Raw genomic sequence first — 16,401 nt, 5'->3', positions numbered from 1 at the left:
TTCTTTTTGAACACTATTATAGTTTTAGCCTTCACAACATCCTCTGGCAAGGAGTTCCACAGTTTGACTGTGTGTTGTGTGAAGAAATACTTCCTTTTGTTTGTTTTAAACCTGCTGCCTATGAATTTCATTTGGTGACCCCTAGTTCTTGTGTTATGAGGAGTAAATAACACTTCCTTATTTACTTGCTCTAGACCAGTCATGATTTTATAAACCTTCATCATATCCCACCCTCCCCTTAGTCATCTCTTTTCCTAACTGAAGAGTCCCAGTCATGGAGATGGGGCAACCACATCTGCACACAGTATTCAAGATGTGGGCGTACCATGGATTTATAGAGAGGCAATATGATGTTTTCTGTCTTATTATCTATCCCTTTCTTAATGATGGCCAACATTCTCTTCACCTTTTTGACTGCCGCTGCACATTGAGTGGATGTTTGCAGAGAACTATCCATAATGATTCCAAGATCTCTTCTTGAGTGATAACAGCTAATTTAGACCCCAACATTTTAAAGGTACACTGGATCACTGGGGGTATGAAATTAGTGTAAGGAAGAAAAATATTACAGATTACCACACTTGTGCCACAGAATTTAAGGCCAGAGGGGACAACCAGGTCATCTACTCTGATCTCATCTCTAGCAGTGGTGCGCCCCCCTTTACCGTTAATGGAATCTGTCCACACCCCTCACCTCAATTACTGCACAGCCAAAGCTTCCTCAGTAGCAGAGCTTGGGCTGAAGGTGGAGCTGGGGACAGAACTGGTCTGGAGGCAGAGAGGGAATGATGGCAGATCTGGTCTGGGGGCAGAATGGAGCTGGGGCATGGGCCAGAGTGGGGTTGGGTGTGGAGTGGGGCAGGGGACGGATCTGGTCTGGAGGCGGAGCAGGACTGGGGGCTGAATGGGGTTGGGGGCAGAGCTCGTCTGGGGGTGGAGTGGGGCTGGAACTGGGTGTCCCTCCCTGCCCCTAATGGGCATTGGCCCGGGCCCTGCCTCACACTCCCTGAGTGTTCCTCTGTGCCCCTTAGCGGAGCTCACCCCACAGTTTGGGGACCAGTGCTCTATGTCACAGGCCATTAAACACTATCCAACCAAGCCCAACAACTAAAATTAGACCAAAATATTACAAGAGACTAAATTATTCTGTGCCACAGGCGAGAACAGGGACTGAGGTGCATCAATTCTTGAAGCCTCTGCAGTGGCATGGAATTAATGTAGTAACATATACCTAAAGGATCTTCACAAGTGACTCATGCCCCATGATGCAGAGGAAGATGAACACCCCTAAGATCACTGCCAATCTGACTTTGGGGGATTTCCTTCCTGAGCCTGAATATGGTGATAAATTAGACCCTGAGCATGTGAGCAAGAGTCACCTGCCAAGCACCTGAGAAAGAAAATTCTCAGTACCACCCCAGTACCAGCCCATTCAATGTCCCAACTGCAAATATGGTCATCTTACATGCTTGAGACAATGTATTTGAGAAACCATATGTTTTCATAAAATTTAACTATTGTGGTATGCACACACAAGGGGACATATTTATGGCAATGTGTGCACCTTTAATTTTGAAATTTCCTGACTTGTGCTTAAATGTGCAAGTGAACATTCTCTTAACATATATTCTGTACAAAAACAAAAATCAAGTAAATACAACTGGGGGGAGAGGCAACACACAGCTTTGTTGACTTTGTATTAAGGCAGTTAGAATAGCCAACCAACAAAAAACATAAATAGGAAGGAAAAAATCAATTAAGCCACTCAACATATCATCTACACTCCACTCATCCATTAGTTCCCCTGCTCAGCATCAGCTATCTTGACTCTTCTACTAAAGAGCCAATGGACACCTACGAACTACTGCAATGTTAAATAGCTTTATGTTTATGTGTTTTAATTATTAATATTGATGCAGCTTTTGAAAGTTACATTGTGTGTAGCTTCATATGAGGTTTTGTACTGGTGTGTGTAGAACTACAAATAGTGTCACTTTTCTGTAATGTTTAGGAAAAATGTATGAGAATGAGTGATTTATGTTAGAGATTATTCTAAAGTTATTTCTGTACTTAAAAATTACAGAGTTAAAGTCAATGTATGCATAAACATGGGTGTATTTTATGGTGACAGTTAAGTCTACATGTTTAGACAAACCACCTCTCTTTATCTTCTCCTACTACCAGCAACTTAGTGCAAATTTCACTTTATCTCCATGCTCCCATAACACAGACCTGCTCCTCCCTGTCCCCCACAATCTCACCCATCCAAATCCCCCACATAGATCTGCTCACCACCTCCTCCTCCTCCTCTTTCCTCTCAATGGTACTGTTTCATAGTGTACCATATAAACAGAAAATGGGGTTGAGAGTGGGGGGAGGGGGTGGGATAAAGGCTTTTGGTTGGTGGAGGAAGAGATCAAGGCTGTGTGTGGGGAAAGTCAAATACGTCTGTACTGAGGCTGTGCAAGATCTCCCCACGGCACTATTGCCTTGATGGGCCAGAAAGCTGGAGTGGCTCCCCTCCACCCTAGGCTTCAGCAAAGCCATAATTCTCTCTAGCTCAGGGCTCATATTACACACAAGTCGCTTTGCCCTTGGGTCTCAAAAAATCCCTAATAAATCCTATTTCTCCAAACTCTTTAGTCCCCCCAAGTCTCTTCCCTGCCCAGACTTCCTCCCTAGCTCACTAGAGGTGCATGCAGATTGTGGCTGGTGAATCAAGCTTGCGGTGTCAGAAAAAATGACTTGATTGACAGAACTCAGCAGTTCTTCTGGCTAATCATTGCACTACTCACAACAATTATTCTTTACCAGAGAATAACTGTTTACTTTTAAAACTTCAGAAGTGGTCCAAGTCCAAGATATCAGAAAAAAAATCAGATAGACACGCACAGGTATGCATGTGTGTGGTTTGGTGTTTATAAGGATTGTGGGTTTTTAGCTGTTCAAATGCCCAAAATGTGATATGAACAGGACAAATTTCAAAATGGTAGCATTTTACAATATTTCAGCTGTAAAGATTCACTAAAAAATTAACAGAAAATTCTTTTATGAAGAGTTATGGCATCAAATTTGGAAAGCAAATTCAGTAACTAAAGTGCAAAACAGAAGGGATTTTATTTCTTCTCTAACGATGCGCTGATTTGTATTTAACTATGGAGTCCCTACTGATGCAGCCATAATTGGCTGGATTCTCCAAAGAGCCTCAGGGGTTTAGGCAACCAACATTTTCAGTGGAAGAACTCCTTTAGGCACTTTTGAAAATCCCACCCTTCATTTCATATAGCAGGGGTTCTCAAACTGAGGGTCGGGACCCCTTAGGGGGTCATGACGCTATTACATGGGGGGTCACAAGCTGTCAGCCTCCACCCCAAACACCGCTTTGCCTTCAGCATTTATAAGGGTGTTAAATATATAAAAAACTTTTTAATTTATAAGGGGGGTTGCACTCAGAGGCTTGCTATGCGAAAGCGGTCACCAGTACAAAAGTTTGAGAATCACTGTCCTATAGTGTTCCTGGGAAGCAACAGAGCTTGCCATTGATTTATTAGCAGAAGGACAATTTTGTAGTCAATTCACTAGCCTGGTCACAATATGGTTATTGGACAAATCACAACTGCTTCAGGCCTCTTTACCCATTTTTAAATTGGAAATAACTCCTGTGTAACACAAGTGTTTTGAGGTTTTAGCCAGTAATATTTTTAAAACACTTTGAGATCCTCAGGTGGAATGCAAATTAGAAATACAAAATACGATTATCAACAGCAATTTGGACTTATAAATCCCTTGAGAAAAATTCCATTTAGGCATCTTTTCCACAACTAACCATGTCTCAGTTAAGTGGGTGTACTTTATTGATCATTCAATCCTAGAGCCCTCAGGAAAAAACAGTGTCTACAAATATCCTGTCCTAGATTGATTCCTACTTTTCTAACCACTTCCTCATTTCTGATGAAGGCATGAAGCCTCTTCATCATGGAGTTGATCATTATTTTTCTTCTTCATCTACATTCTCTTTCTGGAATATCATATTGTTAGTTTCAGCCTTGGATGTCTCTCCAAATGACATGTCCATCAACTCAAAGTCCCTATCTATCTACTTTTCTTATTCATGTCAGCTCCTCATCAGATCATAACTTCCTACTATCGAACACTATGAAAGACTCAGCTTTTGTGTAAAACATACTACCTGTTACGTGTCTTATTCCACAGCAGATTTCCTTAAATTAGACTTTTACTTTTCCCAGGGACAGAAATCTTAGAAACACTCTTTATTCAAAATGTTTTTTCTTCTCATAACTCAATTGTTTAACTAGGCCAATCACCATCTCTAAAGTGTCAGAATTAATCATCAAGTTGAGCTAAAATTCTTATCCCTGCATCCCACATTTATTAATAAAATTCCCTCTTATATTCTTCCTAAATCACTACCCTGAAATTTCAGGTAATACTGAAAAGTGAAGCCAGATAACATTCTCACTCCAAGAAAAAAAAAAAGAGTATATATTCTTGTCATAAACATTGGCCTTTTTAATTTAAATCAAAATTATCCTAAAAAAGCATACCTTATTTTTTTTTCTTTTTAGGTTATCCAGATCAAAATCTAAAGCATTTTGTGAGTCATGTATGAAGCACAATAAGCTAGGTAAAAATTACCTATTGTATATACAGATTTTACTTTCCAAATGATTAAGTGCTTGGCTCTGCTGTGTCATACAGTTTTCCTTGATGCTACTCTACCATACCTACTATAATCGTGCCATCAATATGGTTGTAGCTACTTGAATGAAATTAGGGAGGCAGGGTAGCCTAGATCACTGAGCAGAGGGTTTGCTACCAGATACTCCTGAGTTCTCATGCTGGCTCTGTCACTGATGCATATGTGTAACTCCATGCATGTCATTTAACCTCTAGCGCAGTATCATCATCTGTAAACAGGGATTAATAATTTATTTAACCTTGCAGGATGTTGAGGATTAATTATTCAGTGTATGAACATTATTTTGAAAATGTAAATTACCACATAATAGCACATTAGAAATAATTTGGGGCTTGTCAAAATAGCATTTGGGAAACTAAACAAAATCTGTCTACATGGCACCGACTCATTCTAAATTTCACTTATTTCACTTTCTACATCTTACTTCTGTATTTAATTTTTATCACCATTTACATACTTCATTTGCTGTTCCTTCTGTATTTGTATAGCACAGTGATAGCTAATATTTTTATGAGAATGTTTTATTATTCTTCAATTTTATTTATTTCCATCATCATTTAAAAATGTTTTGATGTAGTTCCTCCCAGATGTTTACTCCTAATGCAACTGAAAATGCAAATGACTGACCAACAATCTTTAATGATCCATAAAACATTGAATTTCATATATATTGCACTTTCAGAGATGTACGGCCATATGAGAACAATACATTTAGTTTATAAACAGCATTACTGGGTTTTTTTGTTTTGTTTTCTAAAGCAATTTTGGTTTAAGACTTATTATCACAATCAATTACATTTTACCAGACAATGTTTTCTACCTTTTGAAATGACTATTTAGTAAGAAATTAATCTGAAAATTAGATATTTTTCCTCACTGTGTATCTATAAAAACAACAGAATCTGCAAATTAGTCATCATAGACACTGCATTTAATGCATTCTAAGCACTTTCTAGGGTCATGTTTTGTATTTTAAAGTGAATATTACAAATAAGAAAAATTATAATCATTTTATACCACTACTTCAGACAGTACACTTACTTGTGACCCAGGTGTTTGAGAAAATATCCCAGTACCTTCAGAGCCTGCACCCAGATACTTTCACTTTTGGAAGCCAGTAATTTATAAATGACTCTAAAATGAAAAAAAAAACATCAGTCAGCATATTCTCTCAGTTTACCACCACAACACCAGCCATTTCCACGGAATCATTCATAGTACTGTGAAACTAAACAATAAAATAGTAAGAAAAGCTAAGAAAGGAACATACAAAGGCAGTATTATGGTGGGATCACAAGCTATGCTCGTGGATTGTGGTCATGGTCCCTTTAAGGTAGGTCCCAAAATGGAGGGGAAATAGTTTCAGTTTCAACCAAATGAAATTAAACAGTCAAAAGGCTTCTTCCTTTGACTATTGGTCCAAATGGAGAAAAACGAACAAGACCCCCTTCAACCTAATCCAAGGTTCCACAGACTCAGGGTTGCTTCCTTCAGCCAAAGTCCCATTTGGAACAAAAACAAAAAAACATTCTACAGTCCTTGAGCAGTTCGACAGTTTTGCTGTGTTCAAGATGGGTAGTTAATTCCACAATTAGGCCTTTAAGTTAGCCAAAGCCAGGTTCAGGAGTTTTATGAGACAGCAGGAAACTACAGAGCACTCCTCTTCCCCTCCTACCAACACTTGACACTCACTCTCCCACCCTGGAAGCCTTTTTTATTTATTTTTTTAATGGTTTCTGCCATGGGCAGTGGGTATAATTAGTCTTTCCTGGTGCTGTCGCCAACCCGCCACTGGACACCTGAGCCACAGTGGCCCTGCCCCTTCCCCGAGACAACCACAGCCTCCACCCTGACTTTAAACATTTGTTCCTTATTTCTAATATGAATTTGTCTGGCTTCAGCTTCCATTGGTTCTTGTTACGCCTTTGTCTGCTAGATTAAAGAGCTCATTAAGTAGCTGGTATTTTCTCCCTTTGAAGCTACTTGTACACTAAGTCACTTCTCAGTCCCCTTTAGGAGAAACCATACAGATTGAAAAGGAGGACTTGTGGCACCTTAGAGACTAACCAATTTATTTGAGCATGAGCTTTCGGGAGCCACAGCTCACTTCATCGGATGCATACCGTGGTATGCATATCGTGCATATCGGTATGCATCCGATGAAGTGAGCTGTAGCTCACGAAAGCTCATGCTCAAATAAATGGGTTAGTCTCTAAGGTGCCACAAGTCCTCCTTTTCTTTTTGCGAATACAGACTAACACGGCTGTTACTCTGAAACCATACAGATTGAGCTGCAAGTCACTCACTTTCAGGCCCTCAAATAATTTTTGTGGCTCTTTACTGCACCCTCTCCAGTATTTCAACAGAATACAGTATTCTAAAATTGATATTACTAATGTCTTATTCAGAGGTAAAGTCACATCCCTATTCCTAACTACCCTGATCCAAGGATTGCATTAGCCTTTTTCACCACAGCATTACACTGGGGAACTCATGGTGAGTCGCTTATCCAGTGTGACTCCTAAATCCTTTTCAGTCACTGCTTTCCAGAATACATTCTGTAGGCACAGTGTGCATTATCCCCCTAGATATATGACCTAGCATTTGTCTGTATTAAAACACATTTTTTTGAATGGGCCCAGGTTACCAAATGATCCAGATTGCTCTGTACGACTGCTCTCATTATTATTTACCCCCCTGCCAAGCTTTGTGTCATCTAGAAATCTCACCACCAATGACTTTATATCTACTTCCATATCATTGAAGAAAATGCTGAATAGTGTCAGGCCTAGTAGTGCTCCCTGCAGAACCACCCGAGAAACACCAATGATGATTCCTCAATTAATTATTTTTTTGAAATCTGTCATTTAGCTGTTCTTAATCAATGTTACATAATTAAAAAAAAAAAGCAGAATGCTGTATAGTACCAAGTCAAATGCCTTATGAAAGTCTACATGTATTCAATCTATGCCAGGGGTGCCAGAAGCAGCCCCCCACTTTTAAAAGTTGGAGGGCCATGCCAGCCCACCTTTTAAACATGGGCGCAGTTTGGGGGACGGGGGCTGCACTGCCCCCCAAACTGCAAGCCTCAGGCAGGCATGAGTGGCGCTGACAGGGGCTGCGCTTCTCAGCAGGACAGCTCCACAGCTGCAAAGTGCAGCCCCTGACAGTGGTGGCAGCCTCTTCCCGGTGAGGGGGGCCTTAACCCCCCCTCACCACAAGGCCTGGCCCCTATCCATGGCCCTGCCCATGCTCCTTCTCTTCTCCCTGAGTTCCCACCCCCTAGCCAGGCCAGAAGCCAGAGATGGGCCATATTAAGAGCTGCCCAGGGAATCCGGGTCCCAGTGGGGAACCCCAGACCCTCCACCTGCCCTGAGGAGGGACTGGGGTGCCTGAGAGCAGCCTCCAGCCCATGTCCCCAACCCCAGACTGTGCCACCCAAGTAGGGTTGCCAATCCTCCAGGATCAACTTGGAGTCTCCAGGAATTAAAGATGAATGTTTAATTAAAGATTATCATGTGATGAAACCTCCAGGAATATTTCCAACCAAAATTGGCAACCTTACGCCTAGGGCAGGTAGAGGGCTCAGGTCTCCCCACAGTGGCCTGTGGCTCCCTGGGCGGCTCTTACCACTGCCTTGCTCTGGCTTCAGCTAGGGGGTGGGGCCTCCAGGGGAAGAGGAGCAGGTTACCTAAACCATGTTATGTTCACCAGTTACTCCCCTTACTCTTTTCCCATCTCTCCTTTCCATAAATCACCATTTCTCTTTGGTATTTAAGATGACTTAACTCCTCCAGCTCAGCAATTGGCCCTTCACCATATAAGGGGCCTCCTCTTAGAAAAGTGTTGGAATAGAGCCAGAAACAAATACTGAACAAATCACAGATGAACAAAAGTATGACAGAAAACTAAATTCTGCTAGCAATAGCTAGATGGATCCCACCTCTTGATTTTGATTGGCATTGCTAATTAAACAGTTTTGAATATAAAGACTTCCAGGAAGATTTTAATATTTTTAAGACATTGTTTGACTAAACTATTATAAAAAAACAGATGATGTGCAGGTTAGTAGCTGGTTTTTCTACACAGTATCTCAGTCATATTGAAATTATTTTTCAGAATATCACAAGACAAAGAATCCACATTAAAACACATTTATTGTGTTAAAATATTGACCTTTTTTGTTACTATATTAGATATAGGAAAATGTCAAGATAGCACTGTTTCTCTTATTGTACTCAATTATAAATTACTGACAAACATACATATGTACTGTAGAGACAACATTTTTCAGCTTGTGGAGAGAATATGAATATAAGTTTAACTCAGAAAAATGTTTATAAAAATGGCTAAAAATAGTCTCCTGTAACAGTTAAAAGAAAAGGGAACCTTCATACCCATATCTGAATTTTTCAGTGTACCTTGAGAATGGCACATTATATTCCAGATTGAATTGCAAATAAAAAAAATAATTTATCCCCAAGCATGTCTAGTTTTATAAACAGGAGCCCAGCTGAAATATTTCCATTTAAATCTCCCCATGACATGTTATAAAAGCTTTCATATTTTGAAAGAATAAAATGCTAGATTTAGTATATTCCATAAATGTATTTGTACTCCAAAAGCAAGCAATTGCACTTTTTATGTATGTGGGAAAGGAAGCAGGTTGGAGGGAGATTAGTTTCAGAAGTATGCTGCCATTTCTCCTTCTTACCGTATCCCGTTTCTTTGATCAAATGCAGGTATCATAGATGCTGGATGTTCTGACATTAGAGCCACTAGCAACTGCAGCACATCATGAATATTTTCATCCTGTGTGACAAGCATCAAAATCTTTTTACAAAATATTCTTAATTGGATGCTTTCCATAAAGTTGGTACAATTGATTACAGTAAAAGATAAGTAATTATAGAAACCTACCTCATGCATTGTTAATAAGTAATTTAATATACTCTGCAGCTCATCTTCCTTGACTCCTCTATCCTAAAAAAGAATGGATATTTCTTCAGAGAGAGCTTACATTCTTCACACTCTGACTAAGAAACCTATTGCCTACAAAGTCTCTCTAACATAGGATACCATTAAAAACTAACAATGCCTAGAATTATCTTATGAATGAAGTACCAGCTAAAGTCAGAGGGCTAGATTCTCTCCTCTCCTCTACCCCATCTACCACTTGGACAGTGCAAAAGAGACAGATTTGTCCCTGTCCCCACTACACGGGATTTGTAGTGTTGCGGGAAATCTACAGCAGACAAAGCTAGCATTGCCAGCTACAGCCCATTCCAACAGTTCCCGAAAAAAGGAGCATATCTGGAGAAAGAAAGAATGAGAGAAGGGGTGTGGGCAGAACACACTGAACCCTGCACCCTGGTTATTCTCAAATGACGGATGATCCACTACTCTAAGTTGTACCAGGGCCAGATAGAGAATCAAGAAGCTGTAGCTAACTTCCTGACTGACTCCTCCCCTTTTTGTACCAATTAGATCTCTACCACAGTTTGGCAGAGTAGAGAAACTGGCCCAAATGCTTTAAAGAACTCTATAGCAGCAGGTTAGGAGTCTATACCTTTTTGGTCTAAAAATAAATGTGTTAAAATAGATATAAAAGCAGTGTAGTATGACTGACATGAAATATCTTAAACATTCATTGCATTCAGGGTAGGTCCGAGGTTTTTTTTTTGGGGGGGGGGGGGGGAGAAGGGGATTGTTTGTTTGTTTTTAGAAGTATTATTGGCACAGACCAATGTTAACATTAATCAGGTTTAGTCAAAAAAATTGCCAGGAATTATGTATCAAGTGCTTCATTAGAAACTATCAAATATCTACCTTGGGCCTTTTAGTTTGTTACATTTATTAAATTGCTAACATTCTCAAATAAGATTATTTTACCTTCAATATAAGCTGTTTCAAAAACAGAAGCATAAATGCTCGGAGTGATATGATTTCTTTCTGTGATGGTCGAGGACCCTCTGGAAGAAATAAAAAACACCACCTTTTAAATGTACTATATGTGCCTGATCTTACTGCCAGTAGCATTTTCAAGGGATTGCATTTCTTGCAGTATATTGAGTACTGTACTAACTACATGAAAGTTAGTATCTGCAAATGATAACATATAAACATTTCAGAATTATATTATGTATAACCAAAATTCCTTATGTGATTATGTTTCCTTTTCAATGAAAAACTAATGACAGTTTTTACAGAGACACAGAAACATCAAATGTTAGGCAATGAAAATCTATTATGGGTTAACAATAACTAAGCCATCAAAGTTATACCAGTTGGATGGAACACTATACAGAAGGATTTTTTTTAAAAAAAATCTAACCTGATTATGGCATTACTTGCATGAAAGACTAATCCTACATAATCAAAGAGAAATTGCAGCTCAATAAAATAATAGATCCATGCCACCTAAAAATACATTGTCTACAATAGTTTATAACCAGTATTTCTCCATTCGAACAACAGACTATAAAAAAGAAATCTAAAAAACTCAATGGAGGTTAACAATAAGATGCAATAAACATCACTGTCTATTCATTTGTCCTTTCTTCTTTTTGATTCCCCATTCTTCTCCTATACTAATTTATTGTATGTTAAATTGGAAAACTCCCTTGCATCTTTCCCATCTTTTTGGTGATGCCTAGCACACAATTTGTGTGGTATAAATAAAATAGCCTAGTTTACTTTTTCAGGAACAATTTAACTTTCACAAAACAACATTCTTTATTTCAGTGGCTATATTTCTGTCCCATTTCATGGATAAAACATTATTAAGAACCACGGTGAAGCACATTTTCTAGTCTCTGAGGTCTTTGTCTGAAATATAGTCTCGGCCTTACACAGGATATTTGAAGATATGGACATTGTTATTAGATCCAACCCAAAAGAAGCAGCCTTTTAAAAAGAGAAAAATATTTTTATACACATGAATGTTTTATGCTATCATGCAACTGACCTCTTCCCACATAAAATGCCGAGATGAATTTGGATTTCAAGGTAGTAGCCTGAAACTACATCAACAGACGCATGAATTATTACAGTGATACTGTGCTCCGAGCCAAAAGGTCCTACAATGCTATATGCTATGTACTTGCATCATTATGGACAGAAAGCATACCCCTAATTACTTCAGATATATGCATCTCCTCATGCCTCTTGATGTCAACCCACATGAGTTCCACTGGCGGAGTAGTGCTAGTCTACTTCTCCACACTGTGGAAGCAGTATTCTCTCCAAAGTCTACACTAAGGCACTGAACCTCCCCTTGAGAGATTATAATGAAAGAACCTCAAAACAAAACTTAAATCATGGGAGACAGCCAAGGATGTGATACTGAGGAGAAGAAAAAGACAGGAAGAATTTCTAGGAGAAACAGATTTTAAGGAGTGATTTGCAGGAAGGTGTCCCAAACTAACAGGTACTGGGAACCTACTCATAGAAAGATTAGCTTCATATTTATGTTCCAATACCTGTTAACATACCTAGAGATGTGGGTGAGCCATTCAATGTTTTAGCAGACGATGATCAAAACTCTGTTTGCGGTCAGGTTATAGGCCAAACACTGAAAAAAACATTCCCTCCTTCCACAGTTTACTGCTACTTATTATTGGTATTCTGGTTGCCGAGAGGCTAAGGCTCTGTGGTAGGCATGATACAAACAGAACAGAAACTGTTCCTATCCAAAACAGATCAGGTCAAAGTCAGGCTAGGCAACTGCAAAAGAGTGGTTCTGTTTGGTTCCAGGAAGTGGGCGGGTGCAAGCCTGCCTGCAGCTAACAGCTCCTTCTGCAGCCTAAGGGGAGGAGCTACTGAGGCTGGGACTCAAATAAATATGGGGGACAACAAAAGAGAAAACAAGGACAGGTGTGAAGGTCAAAGGGTCAAAAGTACAGAACCTGAACAGGACACCGAGCAGAGAACCCCGGACTGCGCCCACTGCTCCTCAAAGATGTCAAGGAAGCCAGCAGACACGGTCCAGAGGAACATTGTCCAGATACGTGAATGGAGAGAGAAACGGAAATAGGCCTCACAGTCACAGACCATCCCCTCAGCCAACATGCTCTCCGAGGTGTTATAGACTACCACTTTGGCCATCGTTAGCAGGAGGTTGACGAAGAGGTCTCACAATTTCATGGGGCCATGGATGGGGTGTGCATAAATTAGAAGCTGGGGGGGAGAAGTGCAGCCAGAACCGCAAAAGCAGGTCCCAGAGGAGCCGGAAAAGGGGGGGCAACCAGGCGCGCTCAAGGTAGGCGTGTGCCAGGGTCTCGCTCATGCAGCAAAAGGAACAGGCATCGCGTATAGAGATGAACCGCGCCAGGTACATGCCATGTACATCCTCGGCAGGCCGTGGGACCAGGCTGGAATACAGACTAGCCCACTAGGGTTCCTTACCCACAACAGATGGCAATAGGTTCCTCCACTTAGTATTGGGGTGGGACACAAGGGTGAGGATATGGAGAGTATGGAGCATGAGTGCATACGTATGTGCCCTCAGCATGGTTCGAAAGTGAACCAGCTGCAAATCTCACAGCTGGCTCCAGGTATACAGGGGGACAATGGCTGGGAGGAAGGGCTCACAAGGCAGGGGTGCAAGAGAGTGGTGGAAGGCAGATATGTTAGCCTTAGAATGATAAAGGACCATTTTCCTATAAGCTGGGAAGGGGTTACCTCAGGTCAAATAGGGACATCAGAACCCAATAAAGCGCTGCCTGAAACCTTTAAAAACCCTTCCTCTGGTGAGAGAAGGGGAGGAGAGACAAGCTGCTGCAGGACTAGTGACAGCACAGATATAGGCTTCTCTAGGGTGAGAGGCAGTTCTCCCTACAGAGGAAACAACCAAAACTGAGTGCCCTGTTTAGGGAAAGGACTGACACCTCAGCTAACAACAGGTCGACAACACCGCACCCCCATGCCCAGCGAGGGGGCAGGGAAAGTGTCCCCCTTTGTTTTGTGTTTGAAAATTGGTTTCTTTTTGTTTGCTGGAGGAGCACTCCTTGTGCCTGCCTGGAGGCCTACCTTGAAAATACTGATAAGAGAATAACAGAGGAGGAAGACACCCACTGTCCAGAGTGGGGCTGATTTACCATAGCCCCCAGCACTGCCAGAGGGGGAAATGCTAAGTCTGGCAAGAGGCAGGAGGTGCCTTGCCACAAGATGATCACAATCTAAATTTAAAACAAGACAACTCAACAGGTGGATAAAACAAACAGATGGGAGGAGCACAAGGGAACAGTAAGATAGTTATGAACAGCAGAATAAGCAATGATCACAGCAGTTACAGCACACCAGCTGCCTAATACTAGACTGGGTACAACAATACTGGAAAGTAGGGAAGCTAAGTAAATTGGATTCTGCTGCTGTAAATTTGCCTCTTTTATGAGTCTCATTTGGCTTTGATGCTAGTAGGGGGACTAATGCAAACACAGCCTTATTTTCTGGAATGTAGTACTGCCATCCCCAGAGTTCAAAAATAATAAGTCAGACCTCAAAGATTATGAGGTAACAAAAACAAAACACCACCATAATCTCAATTTTTGAGCCAAAAGTTAAACCATGGTTTCTTTTCTGACCTTTTTAAAATCATCCTCCCTGTTTCCAATGTGTGAGACACAATTACAGTGTTGTCATCTTTCACAAGTTTATCAAGAGTAATCCAATTCTGATTCCTGCTGCAGGACCTCTCAATAGAAGACCCACACAAAACAAGGGTTCTACTGTACTAGAGTCTGTAGAACACATAGCAAGAGGCAGTCCCTGCCTGAAAGAAGATAAATTCATCCCATGCTTTGCACTAGATTGTGTCACGTGGGAGCTGGCACTAGGACCAAGCAACTCAAATCATTTAGTGGCTATGAAACTTCCATTAGATGGGAGTAACTTTTAATCTCTGCTGAGCTGAACCTGAGTGATCTACAGGTGAAAAGCTCTATATCTCATTAGCAATGTCCTGAGGCATCCAGTGCCCAGTAAATGCTAATGTAACACTTTAGAGAATGAGGCTTACTTTCTGGTAAGATAAGCTTATTAAATCACATGCTGACCTTTTTGGAGCTTACACAGGCAGGTTCTTCCACTCTCTGGAGATAGAGCAATGTAAAGGAGAGATTTTGCCTGAGTCTCAAACACACTCTATAATAAGTTGCCACCTCCTGCTCTTAAAGGGACAGCTCCCATTACCCCAAATATAAACACTAAAAATACAACAAGAAAAATATTAGCACAACACCCAAATTCACTTCTAAATACTTTTTGCAATATGAAATCATTCCAACAATTACTTCAGGCTCCTCACATTAACTTGTATACATATATGTGTGTGTATATTTTTTCATCCCCACATGGGTCACCAGCAGGGTTTGATAAACAGCCTTCAGAACCACTGCACAGACCTCTTCTCCTTCAGCAATATAGGAGTACTTGATAGTAAGATGGACAACATGTGTGTGGATGAGTACATAGAGAGAGAGAACACATACTTTGTTAGTATACTGCGTAAGTATTTGTGAGACAGCAGAATGCTCAGCATCAGGATTCTGAGCTTCTATTCCTGGATCTGGGATCACAATGTGATCTATTGGCTATGAGCAGCATAGCCAAATATAACAACCCCTCTGTTTGGGTCTTCTGCTGGGATTGACCATGGGACCTCTGGATTTAAAGAGCATGAGCCTCAGGCTAATAAACTATACTTTTTAGCATTGAAGCAATACCAGAATCATTAATCCTTAACATGTGGCCTCTCCACCAGAGGTGACAGAACCAGAGCGGGTTAGTGCAGGTCTCAGAAACACCTAATTTATTTTTTTTTGGTAAGATTACGTGACAAAGTGGATCAGACATGGGTTCATCAGATTGGAGACATGGGTTCTATTACCAGAAATGCCAGAACAGATTTTATGCAAGTTGCTCATCTGTAAAATGGGTGAATGATAGTAATCCCCCTCCCTGCATCTCTTATTCCCCAAGGTAACAGTATGAAGTTTTGGGTTCAGAATAAGGATTGTGAAGGGCCCATTAACAGCAAAAGAGGTGGACGAGAGTTCACGGTTTATAGGTTTGTACATTCCCTCAGATTACAGGGCACCAGTAGAGAAAAGTCTCTCTCTGATTTTGCTACTTGTAAGTCATGGGAAGACTGGAGCTTTGCATCTGATGGCTTGAAGCAGGAGCCAAAATCATGTTACTTATTACAAATTTGTGAGAGTTAGTAACACTGAGAATAAAACAGAGGTGGCCTGTCCTCCGAAATGAGACTTTTTTCTTAACTTTTTTCTTGTTTCTCTCACTTCTTTCTGTGGTGGACAGACCTCAATTATTACAAGTTATTTTTAATATTAGGTAGATATGAACTTGTTTACACATTTACTGAATATTAATACATAGCTGCCAGGATGCTTGAATATAAAAATACATACACCCCTACCCTGATAGAACGCTACCCAATATAGCATGGATTCGGATATAACACATTAAAGCAGCGCTCTGGGTGGCAGGGCTGCATGCTCCGGCGAATCAGCACATCAGCGTGTCTGGCTCTGACATGCTGCTCTGAGCAGCATCTTAAGGGTGCTGGGCCAGGGCCCAGGGGTTGGATAAAGGGCAGAGGATCTCGGGGAGGGGGAGAACGGGACAGTCAGGGGACAGGAAGCAGGGCGGGGCTGGATGGT

The 16,401-nt window shown here is 40.9% G+C and overlaps 1 protein-coding gene across 2 annotated transcripts in view; it reads right to left on the bottom strand.

Annotated features, from left to right (window-relative positions):
- NBEA (neurobeachin) overlaps nucleotides 1-16,401 on the bottom strand; it is an 867,588-nt gene that overhangs the window by 552,975 nt on the left and 298,212 nt on the right. For both annotated transcript variants that reach the window (XM_084617023.1, XM_084617024.1), the window contains exons 14-17: nucleotides 10,613-10,692; nucleotides 9,641-9,703; nucleotides 9,435-9,532; nucleotides 5,762-5,854 (exon numbers count right to left, since the gene is read on the bottom strand). In XM_084617023.1, coding sequence (XP_084473149.1) covers nucleotides 5,762-5,854; nucleotides 9,435-9,532; nucleotides 9,641-9,703; nucleotides 10,613-10,692 — 334 coding nt within the window. The remainder of the gene's footprint in view (nucleotides 1-5,761; nucleotides 5,855-9,434; nucleotides 9,533-9,640; nucleotides 9,704-10,612; nucleotides 10,693-16,401) is intronic.

The sequence above is a fragment of the Lepidochelys olivacea genome, assembly GCF_965140295.1.
Source record: "Lepidochelys olivacea isolate rLepOli2 genome assembly, chromosome: 1".
NCBI lineage: Eukaryota > Metazoa > Chordata > Testudines > Cheloniidae > Lepidochelys > Lepidochelys olivacea.
Note: the sequence above shows the minus strand (reverse complement) of the source record. Positions and strands in the feature narration are given on the sequence as shown.